This window comes from Tamandua tetradactyla, chromosome 8 (genome assembly GCF_023851605.1).
Source record: "Tamandua tetradactyla isolate mTamTet1 chromosome 8, mTamTet1.pri, whole genome shotgun sequence".
Classification (NCBI taxonomy): Eukaryota; Metazoa; Chordata; class Mammalia; order Pilosa; family Myrmecophagidae; genus Tamandua; species Tamandua tetradactyla.
This window is the reverse complement of record NC_135334.1, coordinates 123,219,402-123,243,783: the sequence shown is the minus strand read 5'-3', so window position 1 is coordinate 123,243,783 and position 24,382 is coordinate 123,219,402. Positions and strand designations below refer to the sequence as shown.

General features: G+C 38.9%; 1 protein-coding gene across 12 annotated transcripts in view; it reads left to right on the top strand.

Moving 5' to 3' along the window:
- Positions 1-24,382, top strand: part of AMBRA1 (autophagy and beclin 1 regulator 1) — a 226,276-nt gene that overhangs the window by 73,162 nt on the left and 128,732 nt on the right. For 8 of the 12 annotated variants that reach the window (XR_013156974.1, XM_077114562.1, XM_077114560.1 and 5 more), the window contains one exon: positions 22,840-22,926. The exons of the other annotated variants lie outside the window; for them this stretch is intronic. Coding sequence is in view for 7 of the 8 variants with exons in the window: in XM_077114562.1 (XP_076970677.1) it covers positions 22,840-22,926 (87 nt within the window). In the remaining variant the exon portion in view is untranslated. The remainder of the gene's footprint in view (positions 1-22,839; positions 22,927-24,382) is intronic. 12 annotated transcript variants of the gene reach the window in all.

The following is a 24,382-nucleotide window of genomic DNA, read 5'->3' as shown; positions in this document are numbered from 1 at the left end:
TACTAAGGGACTGGGATGGGAACTAGAGAGAGATTTAGTTAGATATCAGAGGTAGACAGAGTAATAGAGAATGTTACTATGCCCATAATGATTGGGACCATTCTGGACTAATGTCTCCTACATTCCGGGCTTTGGAAGAGTTTACCTTGCACAATGGCCCACATCAGGAAACTGGGACTCTATCCTTCCTCTTTGTCAAGAGTAGTGAGAAGGCAGCAAGCACAGTGTCTGCATCTAAAAGGCACTCAAACAGCTTAGTGAAGGTAGCGTATGGTACTTTAATTAGTGCTCTAAGAAACCTACAGTTCCTGTTTTCATGGTGTCATTGGGCTTCTGGTCAGCTTTTGTCCATTCTGCTCTAGCAGTATCTCGTTCTGTATGTTGTTCTCTTGAGAAATACCTGAGAGGTTTGAAATTAAATCTACCCTTTGATAATAGATATACCAATTACTGAGGGCCAACTATGAGCTTTGCATGAATTATTTCTAATTTCTACAATAACTTTTTGCAAGGCAGGTGTTAAATTTCCAGTCTTAATGGTTGTGGAAAGTGAGACTTAGAGAAATGGAATTTCTTGTTAAAGGTCACATAGTAGGTCACTGTGTGGGAGTTTGAACTCTGTTCTGCATGACTCTAAAATCTTTCCAAGTGACCTCTGTGGTATACTCCTTAATATGATAGCCCCATATTTAAATGGACTGTGTTTATTTCTTTTTTATTAACATTTTATTATGAAGATCTTCAAACATTTGAACTCTCATATACCTATCACCCAGCTTCAGAAATCATCAACAATTGGCCAGCTTTCTTTCATCCACTCCCCCGACACAGCCTTTTTATAATTTTGTCTGAAAATACTTCAGTATGTTTCTTTAGATTGGTGCTGACCAATAAAACCTTCTGCAATAATGGAAACGTTATTTATCCGTGCTTTCCACTACTGTAGCTACTAGCCGCATGTAGCTATTGAGTATTTGAAATATGGTTAGCTAGTGTCATGTGAGGAGCTAAATTTTTACTTTTTAAATTTTAATTAAAACTTAAGTAGCCACATATGGCTACTGGCTACCTAAAATGTTGTACCTTTAACAAGAAATTCTATTTCTCTAAGTCTCACTTTCCACAACCATTAAGACTGGAAATTTAATACCTGCCTTGCAAAAAGTTATTGTAGAAATTAAAAATAATTCATGCAAAGCTCATTGTACACCTAAAATGTTGTAATTCATTTCTTTTTTTTTAATTGATATTTGGTGTTTTTTTTTATTATGACATTAATTTTCATGACTGGACCACTTAGAGAACTATGATTATATTTCCTCTTTTGTACAGCTTCCCTCCTTGGAATTGTTTTCTATAGATCTATCATTACTTTAGTTCCAAAGTTTCCATCAGAACTGAAAATATCAATTACAGTTTCCCACGTCACATAAACCATTGGTTCCATTTTCCCACTTAGACTTGCCTTCTGCTCCAGTTGGGAGTGGTACTTCTTTCCTGCTCTTCTGTCACCTGGGGCGCTCCTTCATTGGGTACCCTGATCACCTCCTTGCTGGCTGGTGCTCGATCCTTGTTCCTGAACCTCATGCATTTTTTTTTCTTGGTTTACTCCCTTGTTTTTGTGGACCATTTTCCCCTAGGAGCTCCCTGAGAAAGAGTACATATATATGTGTATATACCCTTAACTTCCACGTAATCATTTCTTCATAAAGTAAGCCATTTAAAACCCATAAGCTATCAAGTGGCTGTTTTTGTGGTTTAAAAATTCAGGTATTTAAAAATGTATATTGTAGAGAAGACATTCCTTATCATCTTTCTGTAAACAGTCATATATATATATATTTTTTTTTTCCTCTTGAAATATTCACATTACACATGGTTCTCATTGTAAATAGTGTGTTAGTACAGAGAAAGCAGAAGTCCCTCCTGGACCCTCACTCACTTCCATTCTCCCCAACTGGAAAACCATCATCTTTGATTTGGGGTTGTATCCTTTGTTTTTCTCATGAACATAAAATTACCCTGTAATGTTATAATAATTACATAATTATAGACATATTATAACAGCTTCTTTTTGTTTCTGATAGCACGGGATCTAGCAGGAAGGTATCGTGGCTCCTTGCAGTAGGAGTCCCTGTAGCTTTTAAAAGCTAGTTTTAGGAAAAAGAGAATATGATTTTAATTTTTAAACACCTTAAAACTAGTGAAAATCTAGAGTTATAATTGTTTGATTATAAGAATTATAATATGGCATATTATTTGTGGAGTCACTTTTAAATTAATTAGGATGAGGTGGTAGACCTTGAGAGCTGACAGCTGACTCAAAAATGAGATTTATTATAAAATATTCTAAGTGCAAACCCCTCAAAGAACGGCCACCACTTTCTTGTAAATTGCACTATTACAAATGGATGCTAATTCTGTTTCTTCTACTTTCTAAGGGGCTGATATTCCCTAGCCTATGAGCCAGCCCTTGCTTCTATTTCTCCAGCAGATGTCACTGTTGGGCTGCTCTGCTGCTAAGCTAGCATGGCGCGATGAAAAGAGGGTGTCCTTACTGTTTATATAAGAGGTTGAGTCTTTTAACCTCTTATAGTCTTTGAGGTGACAGTTGTTACTAAATGACCCGAGTTCACAAAAGGTGATTGTACTTGAAGGCAGAGGATTTTGTTTTTTGGCCTTGTAGTGGGATGTAGGTTAAGGAGGCATGTTTTGATACTTGGTACTGCTGGGATAATTAATGGTGTTTGCAAAATAGTGAGAGTATTAATAAGCACATAGTATGTATTTCAGTATAACTCTGGGCTGCTGAGTGTTACTAACCAGGACACAGTTTGTCTCCTGTAGGCAGTGGAGGTTGAGCTGTCTGTAGTCTGATTCCAGCTTACGACTTGGGTAGCACGTCCTTTGTTTCACCATAAGCAGCTTCTTTTTAGTTCTGATAGTGCAGTATCTAGCAGGAAATCAGGTTATTGTAATTCTTTGCAGTTGGAGGCCCTGTAGCCTTTAAAACTAGTATTAGGAAAAGAAGAAAATGATTTTAATTTTAAACATCTGAAAACTATCAGAAACCCAAAATAAAAGAAAAATAAATAAATAAAAACTTAGGAAAGCTAGAGATTTAGTTCAACCTCTTTGTTTATAGATGAGAAACTTAAATGTGGAAAGGGGAGATAACTTTCAGAAGAGGTACTTCTGGCAAAGCTAGGATTTGAACCCCTGGGTCCTCTACTTTTTGAAATTATTGCTTTTATGCAACAGTTTTCTCCATCAAAATTTCCATTTCTCGTGGAATCATTGACTGAGGGGCTCTTCAGTCAACGCTTATTGAAAGAGAATTTGTGGAGATCTGATAGATAATTTGTAATTATTGCCTCTGGGTAGAAATGTAACCAACATTGTTTTTGAGATACAGAAGAAACACTTTGTTTTATTTGTCCATAGAAATACATTGGTTAGATCTTAAAAAGTGATCCTGGTTTGGGTTGCTCACAGTCAAAATGCTAACTGGGAGGAAAACATCAGACCAAATCTCCCTACTCCCAAACCAAATTGTTTCTGCACCTTCTCCAGATAGATAACAAGGCCTTGGGTCTGAAGTGTTTAGGAAGACCGAGTGTGTTCTGAGAATCCATGTCCTTTGAACTTTCCCTTTCCGTTTTGAAAGAAGATTGGGGAAGACATTGATAGCCAGGAGCATAAAATTTGGCCTAGAACATTGAAGGGTAGAGTTAGAAGTCCTCTTGGATTTCTAAATTTCTGGGATTTACATGGGGAAATAGCTTTGGGGTTTGGAGCATTCTGAGGCATCTTGATGGAGGGAAATAAATGGGCATAGTTACAGGTAAAAGGCAACCTAGAAACTAGGAAAATAACAGTCTTCTCAGCCTGACTATAATATAGAGACTCGTCCACTGACCTAACTGGATTATATCTAAAATCCACAATCACCCCCCCCCCCCCAATTTCTTTGGATGGGGAATGTACCTAATTTATTATTCAAAACCTGGCACGGGGGACAACTTTTCCATCGGGAAATCTTCCTTGATTACCCCAGACATGCACTACCTCTTCTCTTCTGCTACTGTGCTTACTATATGTTGCTTATAATATTGCACTCATGAGAAAAAATATGTTTACTTTTCTGTCAGTGAGCTCCTTGAAGTGTGTCTATATCCTTACTCTATCTGGCACATAGTAGATGCTCAGTAACTGTTAGTTGAGTTGAATAAATGGAATTCAAATTCATTCCTGATGATTCAGTATATAGTGCAAATCCTTTTTGGCTTTAAAAAGCCTAAAATGTATTGTTATGCAGTCATTGGCTCAATAAGTCCCTGTTGACCAAATGGAGTGGCATTACTTAGAGTTGTATGGGAGACACGTTTCATAACTTGAGCTCAAGTGATCTAGAATTTGTTCCTCTGATGTTTTACTCTTGTACTATATTTCTAACTTTCACAAGTTGTCCTGAAGTCTGTAATAAGGCCTATGCACCTGCTCAGCTGTCTTTCATATTGACTCCCTGCTGACAGATGACTCAGGGCCTGTAGGTTCCTAAGTGCTCTGGTTTCATAGACATCCTCCTCTTGAGACCATTTTGTTGGTCTTTGACTTCTCATTTCAGTGACATTAATATCTCTGCCCGTCAATCTGGTTGTTTTTTAATTCTAAGCTACTTAAGGAATTTTGTCTTTTACTGTGAGTGACTTGGGGAAGACGTCAGAAGTGGTATAGGGTACTCTGACTTACACTTTAAAAGGATTCCTCTGGCTGCTGATTGAGAGTAGACTAAGGGGCCTCTGTTATGTCAGTTAAATTAAAATTAGGCAAATATCACACACTTTTAGATTAATCTGTGTCTTGGAGCTGTGATGAAAACCAGAAAGCAGGAGTTAAGGACTCTGTCAAAATAAAAAAGGCCTTATATGTTTGCATGAAGAAGTGATAGACAGACAGACAGACAGATAGATAGATAGAGCCTTTTAGCAGGGATATAATCTGTAACAGCTTCCCTGCCTCCCTACCCCCCATGCTCCCCAAAAAAGAGAATTATAAGTATCATGCATTATTGAACCTCTGAGGAAGGGAAATGTAAGCACTTGTTTTTGTATCTGCTTATAAAGCTAATGCAAGTTGATTTGTAAAATTCGAACGTTACGGTAATGTGTGATGTAGAAGGTCATTGCCCCCCACGGCACCACTGCCCAGAGGGAACTGCTGCTAACAGCTTGTCTACGTTAGCTCCATATTTTTTTCTATGCAACTTAATATACATTTTTTTCTTTTAAAAATAGGTTCATACCAAATCTATTCTTCTGCCATTTACCTATTTCATTTAATATGTCATGGATATTCTGCCAGTTGGACACATCATAGCTTATTTAACTAGTCCCCTATTGGTAGAATTTGGATTGTTTCCGTTTTTCACCTTTACAAACAATGCTGCATTATTTTACATATGTGTGCAGGTGTTTCTAGAGGGTGAATTTCTAAAAGTGGAATTGCTGGGGCTGAAGAGTATAAAAGCATTTTTAATGGTAGTTGCAATTAATTTTACAGTTTTCATTATTACTAACTTAAGCTATGATGTTTTCTATTTTCTGTTTTCTTTTAGTGGATATAACTTCATAGATATGGTTGTGACCTTGAGACTCCTTTCTCCATAAGGTCTTTTTTTTTGGAGTGTGGTGTTTTTTGTTTGTTTTTAAAATATTTTTATTGAAAAATCTTCACACACATACATTCCACATAGGTGTACAATCAGTGGCTCACAGTATCACCACATAGTTCTGTGTTTATCACCATTATCAATTTTTAGAACATTTGCATCATTCAGGAAAAAGAAATAAAAAGAAAAAACTCATACATGCCATACCCCTTACCCCTCCCTCTCATTGACCACTAATATTTCCATTTACCCAATTTATTTTACCCTTTGTTCCCCCTATTATTTATTTATTTTTTAATCCATATTCTTTTACTCATTTGTCCATACCCTGGATAAAAGGAGCATCAGACACAAAGTTCTCACAATCACACAGTCACACTGTACAAGTTATATCTTTATACAGTTGTGTTCAAGAAACATGGCTACCGGAACACAGCTCCGCAGTTTCAGGTACTTCCCTCTAGCCACTCCAATACACCATAAACTGAAAAGGTATATCTGTATAATGTGTAAGAATAACCTCCAGAATAACCCTGGGTCCCAGCTCATCCCAGGATTTCTGCCCCACATTTCCAGGGAGATTTACACCCCTGGGAGTCATGTCACACATAGGAGGGAGGGCAGGGAGTTCACCTGCTGAGTTGGCTTTGAAAGTTCACATCTGAACAGCAAAAGAGGTTCCCTGGGGGTGACTCTTAGGCCTAATTTTAAGTAGGCTTGACCTATCCTTTGCAGGAATAAGTTTCATAGGGGCTAACCCCAAGATCAAGGGCTTGGCCTGTTGATTTGGTTGTTTCCGCTGGTTGCGAGAATATCAGAAATTCTCCAAATGGGGAAGCTGAAATTTCCTCCTTTCTCTCCAGTCCCCCAAGGGGACTTTGCAAATACTTCTTTATTCACTGCCCAGATTACTCTGGAATTTAATGGGGCATCACACTAACCTGGACAAACCAACAAAATCTCATTCTCTATTCAATATTCCATGTGCTTGTGGTATTCAACTAAACTGATCATACAAGTTAAATTAGGAAATGTACTACCCAACATATAAAATTTGCACCAAATAAACATCTCTCCCTTTAGTTTCACGCGTAAGTTGAAATTTTAAAATATGAATGATGTCATCCTTTACCCTGTATTCTGATATACCGTAGTCCTATCCAGATCATTTTCATTCATGTCTCTACTCCAGGTCGGATTACTTTTTCAGCTTTTTAAACAGTTCCTTTATCACTGCTGACTTTAATAGCTTCAGAGCTCAAACTCTTGAGTTCTTGATAAGGTCTTAAGTAAATTCTTCTACCACTGGGTTTTCAGGAACCTTCTTCTCAAGCTAGAGAAAGACTTCTGTATTATTAATTCTAAATATCTGCCACCTAGAGGTGTTGGTGTATTTTCCTTTTCCAGCACAAGCAGTCTTGTTTCATTTTGGTCATTCAGTTATGTACTGGCTTTGGGCCACTTAGTCTTCTGTGTGTGTTAAGTGATTGGGAGAATCTGGTCATCTCTTGCCCCACTTTAAGGCAGTAAGGCTTAGACTCTAATTTGTCATTATGGGTAGTTAGGCAGCAGGGGAGTGAGAATGGGGTGGTGGAGAGGGACCACTACTGTTAATCTCTTTCTTCTTTACTACTTACTTGCCCAACTAAGTTGCTGTTTGTCTAGAGTCTTTGAATTCTGATGTATCATATCCTTTATATCAGGGCCAACTTTTTCTGTATGGGGTAAGATAGTAAATTTTTAGGCTTTGTGAGCCATATGGTCTTTATTACAACTACTCAACTCTGCTCTTGTAACATGAAAGCTGCTACAGGCAACATATAAATTAATAGGTATAGCTGTGTTCCAATAAAACTTTATTTATGGACACTGATATTTGATTTTCATGTTATGAAATATTTCCTTTTGGTGTTTTTCAACCATTAAAAATATGTAGATTCTCACCTTCCATGCCAGAGACCTGGGTTCGATTCCTGGTGCCTGCCCATGTTAAAAAAAGGAAAGAAAAACAAGTAACATGCGAGATTTGGCATACAGGCTATAGTTTGTGAACTTGATTTAGAAATGTCAGGTGCTATATTGATAATGATATTATAATGTATTATGATATTATGATATGAATATGATATATTATGATAATGATAGGTAAGGGGCTCCTGTACTGCTCCTGTTTTTTTATGTATATATATATATACTTGAGACCAGATTCCTTAGATAATGTCTCTTATGGGATTTTTTTGTTGGTTAAGAACAGGCCTAAGTGGCCTAAGAGTCACCCCCAAGAGAGCCTCTTTTGTTGCTCAGATGTGGCCTCCCCCTCCCCCTCTCTGCATGGTACGTGACTCCCAGGGCTGTGGACCTTCCTGGCAATGTGGGACAGAAATCCTGGAATGAGCTGAGGCTCAGCATCAAGGGACTGAGAAAAACCCTAGAATGAGCTGAGAATTAACATCAAGGGATTGAGAGAACCTTCTCGACCAAAGCGGGAAGAGTGAAATGAGACTAAGTGTCAATGGCTGAGAGATTCTAAACAGAGTTGAGAGGTTATCCTGGAGGTTATTCTTATGCATTAAGTAGATATCACCTTGTTGTTCAAGATGTAGTGGAGAGGCTGGAGGGAACTGCCTGAAAATGTATTGCTGTGTTCCAGTAGCCATGTTTCTTGATGATGATTGAACAATGATATAGCTTTCACAATGAGACTCTGTGAATGTGAAAACCTTGTGTCTGATGCTCTTTTATCTACTATATCAACAGAAGAGTAGAACATATGGAATAAAAATAAATAATAGGGGGGAACAAATGTTAAAATAAATTTAGTTTGAAATGCTAGTGGTAAATGAAAGCGAGGGGTAAGGGGTATGGTATGTATAATCTTTTTTTTCACTATTATTTTATTTCTTTTTCTGTTGTCTTTTTATTTCTTTTTCTCAATCGATGCAAATGTTCTAAGAAATGATGAATATGCAACTATGTGATGATATTAAGAATTACTGATTGTATATGTAGAATGGAATGATATCTTAATGTTTTTGTTAATTTTTTTTAATTAATAAAAAAAAGTTTAAAAAAAAAAAAAAGAACAGGCCTAAGTGCATAAAGTGTTTCCTCTGCTGTCTGCCCTCAAGCAAGTTTCCCCAGCCTCACTCCTTGTCTGTTTTGGGAATTATGCACATGTGAAGAGGTTCGCCCTCGTGTTGTAAAAGGTTTGTCTCGAGGTTCTCTAGGCTGTATGCTTGGCTGGCAGCACTTTATCCACGCAGGTCAATTTAGCACCTGTTAGGCTGATCTAAATTGTCCCCCATCGTCTCTCTCTCTCTCTCTCTCTCTCTCTCTCTCTGAACTGGATGGTGTAGATAGAGCAGGTTATGTGCTTTGTATATACACTGAGAACTTGAAAAGATGTAATCACTTCTGTCAGCTTGGAGGGTTGGAGTGCTACAGGGTCTGTATGTGAGCTGCAAATACATTAGGAGCAATTTCCCATGTATTCATTCTCCCCCTTCAAATCCCCTTCTCTGCTGTATCTGTTCAGAGTAGTGCAAGGGTGTGTTGTAGGTTTTTCCAAGACAATAACACCAGGTGTATGGGGTTTTATTTGCATAATATGTTTTGCTTATTGTAATATGTCCCAGCCCATTAGAGCTGTACACTTAGCTTCCTTCCTTCTTTGGAAGCATTTCTTCTCCTCTTTGGGAGTGCTTCTAACAATGTGTTTACTTGGGCAAATTTTGCTTTAGTATGTGGGCCTGTTACATTAACCTAGAGATTTCAGATAGCCTAGAGATTTCAGATATGTTTCTTTGGTCCTCAAAATGTTTCTAAAAATTTCATTTTTTCCCATATAAATCCAGGTTTCTGAATTCTATTGAAAAAAACTAGATCTGGTATTACTGGCTTGTATTCCCACATAATAACAATTGGCAAGAGTTTCCCCTTTAGTCAAGGCATCGGCTTTCTTGGTGCCTTAGACTACACCAGACTGACCTCACCCATTTATGTTGCCTCCTTTAATGTCTACTTGTGTAGACAAGTATTTCCTTCTGCTCCAACAGGGGGAGGCACTGAGCACCGCAGTACCCTCTCCTCCACTGCGTCCATCCTACCTAGTTCACCCGCAGGGGCTCCTCCCTTGCTGCCTGTAGGTTGCCAGGCTAACAGTCCCCTTACCTGAGAAGCTGCCTGACTTTTTAATAGCAATAATTAACAAACTCCTCCTGTTTCCAAAGAGGGAAAGTGGGAGTGCCAAGCTTATTTGCTGACTGGTGCTCAGTTTGGTGGGAAAATTTTCTTATGTCAGATATGCAGTATGAGAGCAGTTTTCCTTTAATGATGGACTATATAAAATCTTGAAGAGGAATGTCTGCACCTCTCTTTGTGAGCTCAGAGCTTTGGGCAGAGGTGTGGGTTCCGTTGGAAAGGCTGTGTGACTTGGGTATAACTGCCAGGAAATTAAAATCAAGTCAGAGCAGGAGTAGACAATTGTAATAATAGAGGAATCAAAGGCTGAAAGTATGACTTTGTCATAGAAAGGGAATTGCAGCTTGTTAACATTTGTGCCCTTTTCCTTTGTAGCATTAGAGGGTGTGAGTGTGAATCTTTTTGCCTCTTCTACTTTTTTCTTCCCCTACGCATGTTCACATACATTTCTCAGCTGCTTCTTCTGCCTCTGTCTCCCTGCTGTTCTCTTGCATCACTTTACCTCAGCAGTATGGCTTTTATCTTTTCCCTTCTTTGTTCTGGTAACAGATGTAAACCTTTTAAAATTCAAATAAAGTGAGTGTTCCAAGAGGTGGGGGTAAATGGAAGCTACCATTCCTCTTAAATGCTAGACCTGGAACTGGCACTGCTTGCCATATTTTCTTGACTAAAACAAATCATAGACCAGTCTAGATTCTATGTGGCAGGGTACCACACAGGGGCAGGAATACCAGGAAATAGGATTTTGGGGGGTCCATCTTGGAGACTAGCTACTACAAGGACCATGCCTATTTTATATACTAATATATATCCCCAATAGTAGGCATTCAGTAAGCATTTGTGGTTTTAATCAATGGATGGACAGGTGGATGGGTGACCACTCTTGTTGGGTTTTTTTTTTTGGGGTGGAGCTCATATGATTCTTAGGGCTCGTGTGCCATGTTTATGATTTTACGACACATGTCTTTCTGACAAACTGCCTTTTTAGTCTTAGTGACTTAGAGGGCCTAGGGCTGCGTGTACTGTGCAGGCAGTTTGGGAGTTGTGATCCAAGGAAGAAAAGATAATTCCTAATTATTAGACTGTGTGCTGGCAACCTTACATTTGTTCTTACTTAATCATAACAATCTTGTGAAGTAGGGATTTTCCCATAAATGTGGAAGGTGAGAATAAAGAACTTGCCCAAGGTCATATGACTAATAAGTGACACAAGATGAAATTTAAACCACAGTCTACCTGATTCTATAGCTTGAGCACAGAATATTATACTTGCCTTATACTTCAGTTATTCAGGGTTTCTTTTGAATAGTCTCAGACCAGATATAGTAGAGGGTTTCTCAACAGTAGTACAATTGACATTTGGGGATGCATAATTATTTGTTGCAGAAAGATGTCGTGTACATTTTAGGATGTTTAGAAGCATCCCTGGCTTCTACCCCACTAGAGGCTTGTAGTATGCCCCCCTTTGCCTCTCCCTACTCCCCACCCCCAATACATATACAATTGTCACACCCAGAATGTCTGCGGATGTTGCCATATATCCATCCGCCTGGGGGAAATTTCCCCCACTCCTTCACCCCTCTACGGAAAACCACTGATAAAGTATTTCATGGTTTGCTGTTTTTGCTTTGATCTGGCTTTTTTTTTTTTTTTTTAAGTTCAAAAGGAATGAGACAGAATAACTGTCTTCTTTTTGGTTATAATAGTACCCTTAGTTCTGATGGTCTTGAGTCAATGCCTTTCTTTCAGTGCCCCTCTCCTCTTTTGCTTTATTTATTTATTTTTTGCCTTTTTATTTTGCTTTTGTCTGTGATTGCCCTAAATAAAATGCAGCTGGATAAAGTGGTATTTGTAAGGGCTTTTTTAACAGGTATCGATTCAGCAGACATTCAAATCTCTGAGATTATAGCCATTAGTGCTCATGAAGAGAAGGCAATTTACATCTTCTAATTATAGTAGAGAGGAGAAATGCATAATATTTAGCAAGCTGGAAATCAAGTGGCTTCCAGGCTCTGCAGAGTTAAGTTACCATCAGGATAGTATTGATTGATATTTTAGAGGACATTAATGTGCAGTTCTTTGGGGGGCTGGGGGAGGAGAGTGAAATTACAATTTCTTTACTAATTGTACTTTAGGTGTCATTTATGACAACTTTATGTTGTCTAGACAGAAGGAAACGGAAAAAGTATTTCATTGGAGTTGAATGCTGAGTCCAAAAGGAATCAGGGTAGTTGCAGCAGGGAGGATCAGGTTGGAAGGTCAAGTATTATACCCCCAGAGGCAGATGAGTGAAAATCAAATGTCACTAAAAGAAGTGGTTCAGAATGAACCCAAGATGTAAGAAAAGTGACTGTACTCCGAGCTTTGTGTTAGCTCAGGAGCCTGAGGGCAGTGGATTGTTTGGAAGCCCAGCTGGGGTGTCTGCCCTCTTGTCTATTTCTGTCCACTCCAGAAACCTCATTGCTTGGACAGACATAAGCCAAGAATGCTGCCTTTTTGCCTCTGGTTAATAAATGTCCCAGCCAACTGCGCATTCCTTTTTCCTTAGTCTCTTGTTAGGCTTTATTTGCTAATTCTTTTTTCCCTTCTAGTGTTGACCCTCAGGTTGTACTTCACATTATAGAGCACAGAGTTTGCCGTATACCAGGATCAAGAGCCTGCCATTTCTTCATGAATGGCCTTTGTCAAAGGTTTTAAGAATTTCAGGTCAGGAATGTAAATGTAAAAAATCATCTGAAAGGAAATGTATGGGTTTGCTGGTATTGAGGCAGTAAGCAAAAGATTGCACCAATATGTTATTTGTGGAATTAGTGGATCTGGAGGTAGGCTTCTTAGGATTTGTCTGTTGTTCTGAATAAAATTAGCTGAAAATTCAGGGTTATTAAATTCCTCAAATCTCTTATTCATTTTGGGGAAAACCTGCCAAGTTGTAGGATGCACTTCCTCTTAATTAAAGTCCAAGCCTGTGTATCTTTTTTATTATTATTATTAATTTTTTATTTTTTTAATACCAAAAAGCACCAAACAAATGCAAACATTCGTAACTTTTGATCATTCCGTTCTATATGTATAATCAGTAATTCACAATATCATCACATAGTTGCATATTCAGCATCATGATCATTTCTTGGAACATTTGCATCTATTCAGAAAAAGAAATAAAAAGAAAATAGAAAAAAATTCATATATACTATACCCTCCAGCCCTCCATCTCACCAATCACTAGCATTTCACTCTAAATTTATTTTAACATTTGTTCCCCTTTTTATTCATCTTTATTCCATGTGTTTTACTTGTCTGGTGATAAGGTAGATAAAAGAAGCATCAGACACAAGATTTTTACAGTCACACAGTCACATTGTGAAAGCTATGTCATTATACAATCATCATCAAGAAACATGGCTATGGAACACAGCTCTACATTTCCAGGCAGTTCCCTCCAGCCTCTCCACTACATCTTGGATAACAAGATGCGTAATTGTTACTACTTAATGTGTAAGAATAACCTCCATGATAAACTTTCCACTCTGTTTGGAATCTCTCAGTCATTGACATTTATTTTGTCTCATTTTACTCTTACCCATTTTGGTCGAGAAGGTTTTCTCAATCCGTTGATGCTGAATCTCAGCTCATTCTAGGGTTTTCTCAATCCCTTGATGCTGAGTCTCAGCTCGTTCCAGGATTTCTGTCCCACATTGCCAGGAAGGTCCACACCCCTGGGAGTCATGTCCCACGTAGACCCAGGGGGTAGGGTGGTGAGTTTGCTTGTTGTGTTGCAAGCCTGTGTATCTTAATTGCTTGTGGGGACACATGTGCATGTGGGTTTCAAAACTAGCTGTGGAATCTTTTTTTTTTCCACAGATCTGCCCCAAACTATCAATTCAGAATCTTGGGTTATAGCCTCAGGTTTGTAATGCTTCACACGTGTTCCTACTTATCCCCTGATTAAGAGCCTTTGGATTCCCTATTCCTAGTTTGTGTGTGTGTGTGTGTTTTAAAATGTTTGTGAGCAAATCTCCAAGACTCCCATAGGAGATGGATTTGGATACAGAGTAAATATGTCTATGTACATCAGCTTGCGCTTTTGAACTTTAAAAAGAGTTTTTATTAATAATGTCTCATAACATTAGCATAATGTGCTCAGGGTTACAAGAGCTAAGCATAGTGCCAACCAATCATTTTACATTTGTATTAAAAATAATGACCCATCAGAAATTTCTGATATTCCCTGAAGCACTAGGGGCTCCCAAATAATAACCCAAGCCCTCGATCTTAAAGCTGGCCGTAATGAAACTCATTTCTATAGTGGTACACTAATCCTACTTATAAATACACCTAAGAATTTACCCCCAGAGAACCTCTTTTTAGTTGCTCAGATGTAGACTCTCTCTCTAAGCCAAACTCCACCACTAAACTCGTTACCCTCCCCCCTCTCCCTGGCAATATGGGACATGACTCCCAGGGATGAGCCTGGCGCTAGCACCATGGTATTGAGAATGCCTGCTTGACCGTAAAGGGGAAAAGAAATGTGACAAAATAAGGTTTCAGTGACTAAGAGATATCAGATAGAGTTGAGAGGTCATTCTGGAGGTCATTCTTTTTATTTATTTATTTAATTTTTTTACATGGGCAGGCACCAGGAATCGAACCCGGGTCCTCGGGCATGGCAGGCAAGCACTCTTACCTGCTGAGCCACCGTGGCCGCCCTGGAGGTCATTCTTATGCAAGCTTCAGCCCTATTTTACAAATTGCCATGGTTGGCCAAGGAAAACCCAGGACTCTATCTTAGACTCTGTAAAAAAATTTTACTTGTTAAGTTTATTTTTCAGAAACTGAAAACCTCCAGATGGTTCCCTTGCCAGATAAGCCCTGAAACTTGGAGGTACCAGTCTCTCCCTGGACAGTAAACCAGTTTCATCCCCCTACACCATGATGTCAATACCGCTTTTCAACATGGAGTTAGAATGGTCATTGCCCAAATCCCTGAATATTGAGAGACTGATCAAATGAGAAGGAGGGCTTGTAACAGACATGATGGGATTTAACAAAGGAGTATGACTGCTGAATCATTATATAAATACTTTTTTTAATTTCTAGTGTATTAGTACAACCAGAAGGAAATACCTGAAATTGTGGAATTGTAGCTCGTACATACTAGAAATTTGCTCTATGAATACTTGTTAAACTATACTTAGAAATTTATCATTTTTTCTGCATATATTTCACAATAAAAAATGTTTTTTAAAAATTGCCCATCAAATTGCAGAGGATCAAATATTCCCAGAGGGGTCTGGCAGGCTTTTCAGACAATACTGCTTTGTGTAGCTAGATACATGATTGGCGTACCACGTGTAAATTCTTTTTCCAGCCTCTTTCCTTTTAGTGTCTGTGATTTATGTTGCGCCCTGATGTTTTACCATCTATTGCTCACTGCACAGAAGCATTGTGGAATACATTAACGATTTTTAAAGATGATTTTAAGCTTTTCTAGTGAAAGGCACTGTTTTGAGTCCCCTGAATTGTTTATATTTGATGATGGTAAAATAAGGCCTATCCACATGATAGGCCCATGAACTCTGTTGGTATCATGTCTCTTTTTTCCTGAGGTAAACCTTTTAGGAGCGCCACTGCCTTGGTCTACCCCACAGCAGGGGCAGGAATTGCCTGCCAAGCTCTGCTGTCAGCTACACCATGAGCTGTAAATGCACCCGTAGAACTAGGGGGCCCTGCAGCAATCAAATGAATGCCTATCACTGATAACTAAAATGATAATTGCCAGTGTGTGAAACAGGGAGGCTCGAATGCCTCTGCTTTAAAGCAGAGATGTCAATTTGGAAATCATAATAGAGGTGTCATTTCAGAACACACAATTATTTTTTACAAAGAATAAGGCTTGTCATTTCCAGGTCCAGGCATGCGCCAAGGCAGAGATCTGGGACTTGCAGAGCAAGATTTAGAAATGAAGAAAGCAATAGTGCATCCAAGTTTCCTTGGCCTCCTGCCCCTTTATCTCCGTGAAAAATTGTCCTCTTGCCCTGTGAGGTCTCTTTTGGCAGTACACAGCCCAAGATCATCAGTGGTAGCTCCTTAGACAAATAGCCAGACTTTGACTTTATGATTTAATAAGCTTCCCGGGGACTAGACTGCGCTGCATTTATCAGACCAACTATGTCAGCACTTTAACCTGAGCAGCTTAAATGACCAGAACGATGGAGGGTGATGTAAGCAGTTTCTAAAAACTTGGTTCTTTAAGGAATTTTTTTTTTTTTTAATATTAACACTTTTTTTTTTTTTTTCTTATACATGAGCAGGCACCGGGAATCGAACCTGGGTCCTCTGGCATTCCAGGCAAGCGTTCTTGCCTGCTGAGCCACCGTGGCCTGCCCCCCTTAAGGAATTTTAGTGTGAGTTTTTTGACATCTAGCAACCTTGTCTGCAGATCAGGGTCAGTGATGGGTAATCAGATGTGTTCTTCTTCCTTATTCTTCTAAATTTAGTTAGACCTGCTGATTCACTTACTTAGTCTGTATTGGTCTTCTATTAAGTACGTAGTAATTAGCATGTGAGTTTCAGTGGGGATAGAAAAATGCCTTGGACCCAGTACCTGCTTTCATGTAGCGGATAGTCCAGTAGCAGAGACAAGACAAACTTACCAGTAACCTGTAGTTCAAGGTGGCTTGGGAGAAGGTCTCTAAGAGCAATACAAAATACTATGAGGTAATTGGGAAGAAAGGGTAAACTTCTGGCTGGAGGAGTTAGGTGTTTGAGCTTTGAAGGATTTTTATAGGCAGAAATGGAAAAGAGAAACATTGCAGAAAGAAATGGCCAAGCTAAATGCATAGATGGGGTAGTGAAGAATGTATTTAGTTTAGTGAGAGCAATGGTTCTCAAAGTATGGTCCAGGACCCCTGAAGTCAAAACTGATTTTATATGTTCTTTGCCTTTTTTACTCATATTTTTTTCACTAAAGTACAATGGGATTTTCTCTAGGGTTCATGATATGAAATGAAGTTATCATTGCTGGTTTATGGAATGTGTGCTTGTCCATTAAAAATTCTCAGTTTTAATTTCAAATATGTTAAGTATTGATAGATAAAAACCTTTATAAATAAAAGTTCTTTGGAGTCTTCAGTAATTTTTAAGAGTGTTAAGCAGATCCTGAGACCAAAAAGTTTGAAAACCACTGTTGAGCATATAGTACTTCTAAAAGGAATATAAAACCAGTTGACTTTAGAGGCCGAGCAATGGAATTTGGATTTTATATCCTAGGCAAAAGGGTGCTATTAGTTTGGTTTTGGCACCCCTGAATTAAAATAGCAGATGTCACCCAGACAACAAAGCCAGGTTAGGAAATTATTCTTCGGGAATGGAGCACCAGTGGCATTTTAGCTTCTAGTAGCAGGCTTGCCCTAATCAGTATAGGTCATAGAGCTGTTCTCTTTTACAGCTTTCAGAATTCTCTCTTTATCTTTGGCATTCAGCAGTTTGATTATAACATGGCTCAGTGTGAGTCTATTTGAGTTTATCCTGTTAGGAGTTTGTTGAGCATATTGGATCTGTATAATCATGTCTTTTGTTAAAATTTGGAAGTTTTTAGCCATTATTTCTTTGAATATTCTCTCTGCCCCTTTCTCTTTTTCTTTTGTTTGAGATTCCCACAATGTGTATATTGAAGTCTTGATGGTGTCCCACACGTTTCTCATGCTCTGTTCACTTTCCTTTTTTCTTTTCTACTGTTCAGACTGAATGACTTCAACTGTCTCATCTTCAGGTTCACTGATTCTTTCTTCTGCCAGCTCCATTCTGCTATTGAACCCCTGAAGAGAATTTTTAATTTCTGTTCTGTTTGGCTCCTTTTTGTAATTTCTTTCTCTCTACTGATATTCTGTCTGTGTTCCTTAGTTTTTTGTCCTGGGTTTCCTCTAGTTCTTTGAGCATGTCTTGGACCATATTTTAAAAGTCTTTGTCTGGTATATCCCATGTCTGGTCCTGCTTATTGATGATTCCGAGTGCATTAATCTCCTTTGCCTACACCATCATTTTCTGGTTTCTTTTATGTGTCCTGTATTTTGTAATGTTTTCTTGAAATCTGGGCATTTTATTCTTATGTGATGTTGCTGGAATTTAGATTCCCAGGCATCTGTTCCTTGAACTTGTATCCAACTAGCGGTATGACAGCTTTTCATGAATGCCAGGAGCTAATAAAATTTTTTTTAATTTTTAAAAAAGAAGGAAAGAAAGAAAATACCTTTCCCAGTCTTTGCAGATTGAGCCCTGCCAGCCCTCTCCTTCAGAACTAATCCATACAATGAGTTTAGAGAACACCTCCAGGTTAAAGCATAGGAGCTGTCCTTATCCTTTCCTTTTCTTTGGCATGTGACCCTTGGAATTCCCTCATTTTCACAGATATTAATCTCCCCTCTTCCCTAGGAAGCAGTTTCCTCACTGTGGGTACTGCACAGTATGTCCTACAGTTAGCAATCCCTTGCCCCAGGCGTTTGCCCACAGATTCTATAGGAGCTCTGTGAACTGCCTTCTACACAAAGGGCAATTTCTATGTGGTGAGTCCTTAGACCATTATCAGACAGATTGGGCCAGACATATATGCTTCCAGTATGTGCACAGAGGTTACTCTGCTCCCTCCAAACCAGGGCTAGCGATCTGCACTGGGAACACAGACCAGCTCCATGCTGAGCCAGTGAAAAGTGGGGAAGTGGCCAGCCAAGGGTGGCACAAGACTATCACTTTTTTTTTTAACTTTTTTTTATTGTATAATATAACATATATGCAAAGCAAAGAAAGAAAAAAGCAATAGTTTTCAAAGTACTCTTCAACAAGTAGTTACAGGACTGATTCCAGAGTTTGTCTTGGGTTACCATTCCATCATCTTAGATTTTTCCTTCTAACTGCTCCAGAAAAGACTGTTGCTTTTAAGTAATCTTTTTTCTTGATTCGGTGCTTGCCCTATTGCTGTAGTCCTTTAACTGTTTTGGCGGGCTTTGAGAAAGATGTTTCTGCCAGTTTTTGCTGGTTGTTCAAAGCTTTGGTGAGATGACAGAGCCCTGAAGCATTTTACTGTGCCATCTTGATCATGATGGATAATTGAGTCAGTTCAAATTTATGGTAGCCAGAGCAGAAGATACAGAGATGCATCTCCTTCCATTTTCTTGTGCCATTTCTTCATTGACAGCTCCTTGTGGCTCTTTGCAAGGTGCTAACTCTGGGAAAGGAAGATAATTATTTGAGACTTCTAAGGAGTGATGGTGATGCTTGCTTGTCTAGTACTTCCAGTTCTTTTTTTATTCAACACCAATTGGAGAAGTCTTTTTGACTGCTTCAGATATTACTTATGTTGTAGTTTGTTCTAGTTTGCTAGCTGCCAGAATGCAATATACCAGAAACAGAATGGCTTTTAAGAAAGGGGAATTTAGTGCTAGTATCAATGGAGGTGAGGGGTAAGGGGTATTGTATGTATAATCTTTTTTTTTCTGTTTTCATTTTATTTCTTTTTCTGTTGTCTTTTTATTTCTTTTTCTGAATTGATGCAACTGTTCTAGGAAATTATGAATATGCAACTATGTGATGATATTGAGAATTATTGATTATATATGTAGACAGAATAATCATATGTTAATATTTTTGTTTGTTATTTTTTTAATTAATAAATTAAAAAATTGAAAAAAGGGGGGGAATTTAATAAGTTGCTAGTTTACAGTTTATAGGCCGAGAAAAGTCCCAACTAAAGCAAGTCTATAGAAATGTCCAATCTAAGGCATCCAGGGAAAGATACCTTGGTTCAAGAAGGCCGATGAAGTTCAGGGTTTTCTCTCTCATCTGGAAGGGCACACATAGTGAACACAGTCAGGGTTCCTATCTCATCTGGAAGGGCACATGGCGAACATGGCATCACCTGCTAGCTTCTTCTCCTGGCTTCCTGTTTCATGAAGCTCCCCAGGAGGCATGTTCCTTCTTCATTTCCAAAAGTCGCTGGCTGGTGGACTCTGCTTCTCATGGCGGTCGTTCTGCTCGGCTCTCTCTGAATCTCTTATTCTCCAAAGTATTTCCTCTTCTATAGGACTCCAATCAAGTCCCACCCAAATTGGTGGAGACACGTCTCCCCTAATCCAGTTTAACAACCCCTCTTGATTAGGTTACATCTCCAGGGAGATGATCTAATTACACACAGTATAGAATAGGGATTATTCTGCCTCTATGAAATGGGATTTTGATTAAAACATGGCTTTTCCAGGGTCCATACATCCTTTCAAACTAGCACATAGTTGTAGAGAACTTTTGTTTCATCAGTGTTGTGGGGTGTGGGGTGAGTTCATATTGAGTGACTCTCCTGATATTGTATATTAGCAGTTAAAATGCTATATATATATATATATATATATATATATATATGGCTTGTCAGCCCACTGTATTGCCTGGGGAACAAATGGTGCCAACAGACTGTAGTAAGTAGCCATAGGGGATGCATGTTCAAAAAAAACCTCATCAGGGACTCTCTAGAGAAAAAGCTTATTAACATTTGGGCTCTACTCTGATTTGAGGAAAGCTCCCTAATTAAGATAGGAAGTTAGGGTAGGAAGTACTTTGTAGGATTATAAAATGCCATCATTAAAATTGAAGTTTTCTAATCCAGACTTTTCTAGTTCATGAATCTCCTTTATAGCTTCCCAAAGTCATCTCACCTCTCTTTGAATATTGTCCCTTTCTTGGCATAGTAGGGGACAATGTTTGCCTCTTAACTTAAACCAGGATTATTTTCCAGACAGAAGTACTTAGGAAGGATGTATTTTGGTAACTCCGGAGGATGCTCCTTGCCAAAGAGTCTTTGTTTACTAAACAGCCATTTGGAGGATAGTGCATCAGGGCTCAGTGTTAGTAAAGACTGTCCCCACAACACTTAGGGATAGAATAAGTTTCTAGGCATTCTGAAACAGTCAGCTGCTCCCAAATCTTGCTTCCATTCTTCAGCTCCCACCCAGTTCCTATAGCACTGGTTTATTAGTAATGAATAAATAGTATATAAGATGGCATAAATATTCTGAGTAGATACTCAAAGTTTCACTCTTCTTTCTCCAATACCTTTCACTGCCCCTGTTTCACAAATATGTTGTATTTCAAAGACTCGAAGACATACCATTAATTTGTTTGCCCCTGTGAAAGAAAAAAAAATCTTGCCAATAAAACTGTCACATAATTGTAAGCTGCATCCCAATTTCAGACATGTTAAATTACGAGAAAAAGAAAGTGTCTTAAGGTTGATGAAATGCAGCATTTGTGCTTCTGTAAACATAGATATCATTGAAGAGTCAGTTTTTCAAACAAGGAGGAGGTATATTTTATTGCTTTCTTCTCTTCTCATTGGTTATATATTATATTCTCTCTATTCCATGTAGGACTGTTTAAAATGTCTAAGGGTGGGGGATATAGGCCTTGTCTAGATAGAACACATCATTTAACAGCCTTGACAGGAAAGCTTGCAAACCAGGCTAGTAGGATTTCCTGCCCTCTCTCTTCCCAAGACTGCTAGCAGAAATGCTGTGGTGCACCAGGCTGTTTGCTGGGATAAAGCGACTGCACATGACTATACCTCAAGCCAGCTGGTTTTAATAACAGTGAATTGAATTAACTCAATTGGGAAAGATTGGTAGCCACTGTCTTTATCCTGCTTTCTCTGTCTTTATCTCGGCTTTAGAGAAGAGTCTGGCTGGGAGCTGGAGACCTGTTACTGGGAGAGCTAGGCAGGATGCTACCAGAAAGAAAAGATTCACATTTGTTTCTGAGACCATTCTTTTTGAAGCATGAGTTTGCTTGGCTGCAAAGACACATTTGAATTGGGAAGCAGTGTAGCGGACATGGTGAACTGGGATCTCTGGGCCATGTTTATCAGATATGTCTTAACTGGCCTGTATGAAAAAGGAAAAAAAAAGTGTTTTACCTAAAATCTAGCAATAATGAGAAATCCAAAAATCCAGATTTCTGACTTCTCTTAAAAAAATAGGATGAGCCAGCAATACTGAGCCCATATTCTGGCTTTGTGACAGTTGGCTGGTGCTGATTGATGGGACACATGCCCTCCTGCATGGCGGTCTCCATCGCTTGCAGTGGGTACATATGCACTTGTTACCTGCCTGAGCCCAGGAAGTCCTGCAGTGTAGCATGTAGTTTTAAGCAGTTTGGACTTAAGACAGACACCTTCACTGAGTCCTGGTGCTCTCCTTTAGTAGCCATGTGCCACAGAACAGTGTGCTTACCTCCTCCTCCTAGGCCCAGTATCCTATAGTTATTTAGTAATACCTGCCTTTTCAGGTTGTGGTGAGGTTTACATAAAGACATACTCGTGAAGTGTTTAATATATTGCCTGGCACACACACAGAAAAGGCCTCAATAAAATTTGTGTGTATCACATATGATAATTTAAATGTATGATTGAGTTAGATTCTATAATTAAAGATTTTTGTCAGTTGTTAAGAGAGCCCAAGTAATACTTTTTCTCACAAAAAGGGTGTGAGCAGAGCAGAGTGAGTAGACAGTAAGAGCATATATGGATTATGATGACATGGAGGAACTGAGCACCAAACTAAATGTTGGCATAAACATCATAATCTCCATGTATGCCCCCCTTTTTTCCTCTTGTGTTGATCCCAAATTCCTCTTTGTCTACTAGAGATACTACAGTTAGAAATAAGAGCATGTTTCCGAAATACTTGTTCATTTCTCACTGAAGAGCAGTTTTCAACATAATACGGTGGCCATATCCAGTCTGGAAGCTCTGTAGCTCTTCATTTATTTATGACTCTAATTCTTAGCTTGCAGGAAGGGTGTGATCCCAGATAACAGATGTCAGACGGCTGCATAGGGGGAAGTTATTTATCTCTTTCCCCCATTTTTCCTTATGAATGACCTCTGAGTTGGTAATTGACAGGGATTATTGCCATTTTTTTAATCTCTGCTAGGAGGCTGCTGGAGTCTTCCCTCATTTCATTATCCCGTTATGATGGAGCAGGATCCAGAGAGCACCCAATTTACCCAGACCCAGCGAGGTAAGGCTGAAGTGAGAAGTGGCACCAGTTGGGGGGAGGGGCGGCCCTTGGGGTTGCCATGCTGTTGGAAGCCCCATTCTGTGCCTCTCTGGTCCTGGTGCTCTTCTCCTCCTCAGTTACAGTTTTGAGACAGGTGTTTCAGGTGATTGGGAGGTTGCAGGTAAGTGAATAGAATAACCTCTGGTGACAGATGGTTATGACTGAGCTCTTGTCCTTTGAGGCTCATTTCTTCAGGTGGGGTACTAGAGGAGGGACCTGAGGAGACTCCAGGATGAGTCTAGGATGTTCCTTTTCTGTGGATCAGAGAGGCTGTTGCCATTTAGATGGACAGCCAAAAGAGAAGCAGTTTTTATTTATACGAAAATTACTCATTCCTCCCTCCCCCAAAAAGTATGCTGTCATTTGAGAGGAAATTTAGAAAATCAGAGGACCGAAGTGAAGCACATTCAGATGTTGAATTTTGGGAGACTACCTGAAGGAAAAGATGGCTGAAGAAAGAGTAACATAAAAAAGATTGGCTTTATTAAAGTGCTTGCTTTTACACTGGATGGAAGACATTTGAAAAGCTCTTAAGAGATTGAAAAACAAACAAACCACCATTTGGTTGAGTCTAAGGCCCATCCTTTCCTCATACTGGTTATTGAGGACTAAAGATAGTTTCAGTTTGATCTGTAATGTTTGTTCGCAAAGAGTGGCCCCTTGTTTGCCACAATTGTATTCACTATGATTCTGTTAGTGATCTGAAAAAGGAGTAACCTGTACCTTATTAAAGCAGTACTCTATAGAGCACATTGGGAGGCTTTGCCAAGAAAAGAGAAATTTACCATGCTGGGGTTAGCAAGTTAGCAATATGGTCAGATAAAGCTAAATAAGCTTTGCTTTAGATTAGGAGTTTCAAATCCACCTGGAAAAATACTTAGGTCAAGATGACTCCATTGACATTAAATGATTTTGTTGTTGTCAGTTATGTCATGATACTGAACATTCTCTCTGAGATACTAGTGGAAAGAGTCACTATTATCTTCCTACTTCCTTTTCCATTTTCCAGTTACGGCAAATCCAAGGATCAGAACTGAACATAGGGATTGATGACTTTAAAATAGGTAGCACCAGATAATATTATTAGAAAGTTGTGAACCCCAAATACAAGAAGGAAATTTTTCATGTGAAGCAAATAATTTAAAACACTGATAGAGAACTTCCTGCTATAGAACATTTTCTTTTAGGATAGCAATAGGAGTGTCATCTCCAGGATTTTTGACCTGGCTAAGTTCAGCAGTGATTCTTAAAGATCAAGATCCTTATTTAGCTTCCTTCCATGTTATAAGTCTTTTATTTATTTCTGCACTTGTCTCTTTATCACAAAAAATGTCCATACTTTATGGTGTTGGTATTTTTACATTTCCCATACACTAAATAGGTTTTTTGGAGGGTAAAGTGTTCTTTGAAGAACAAT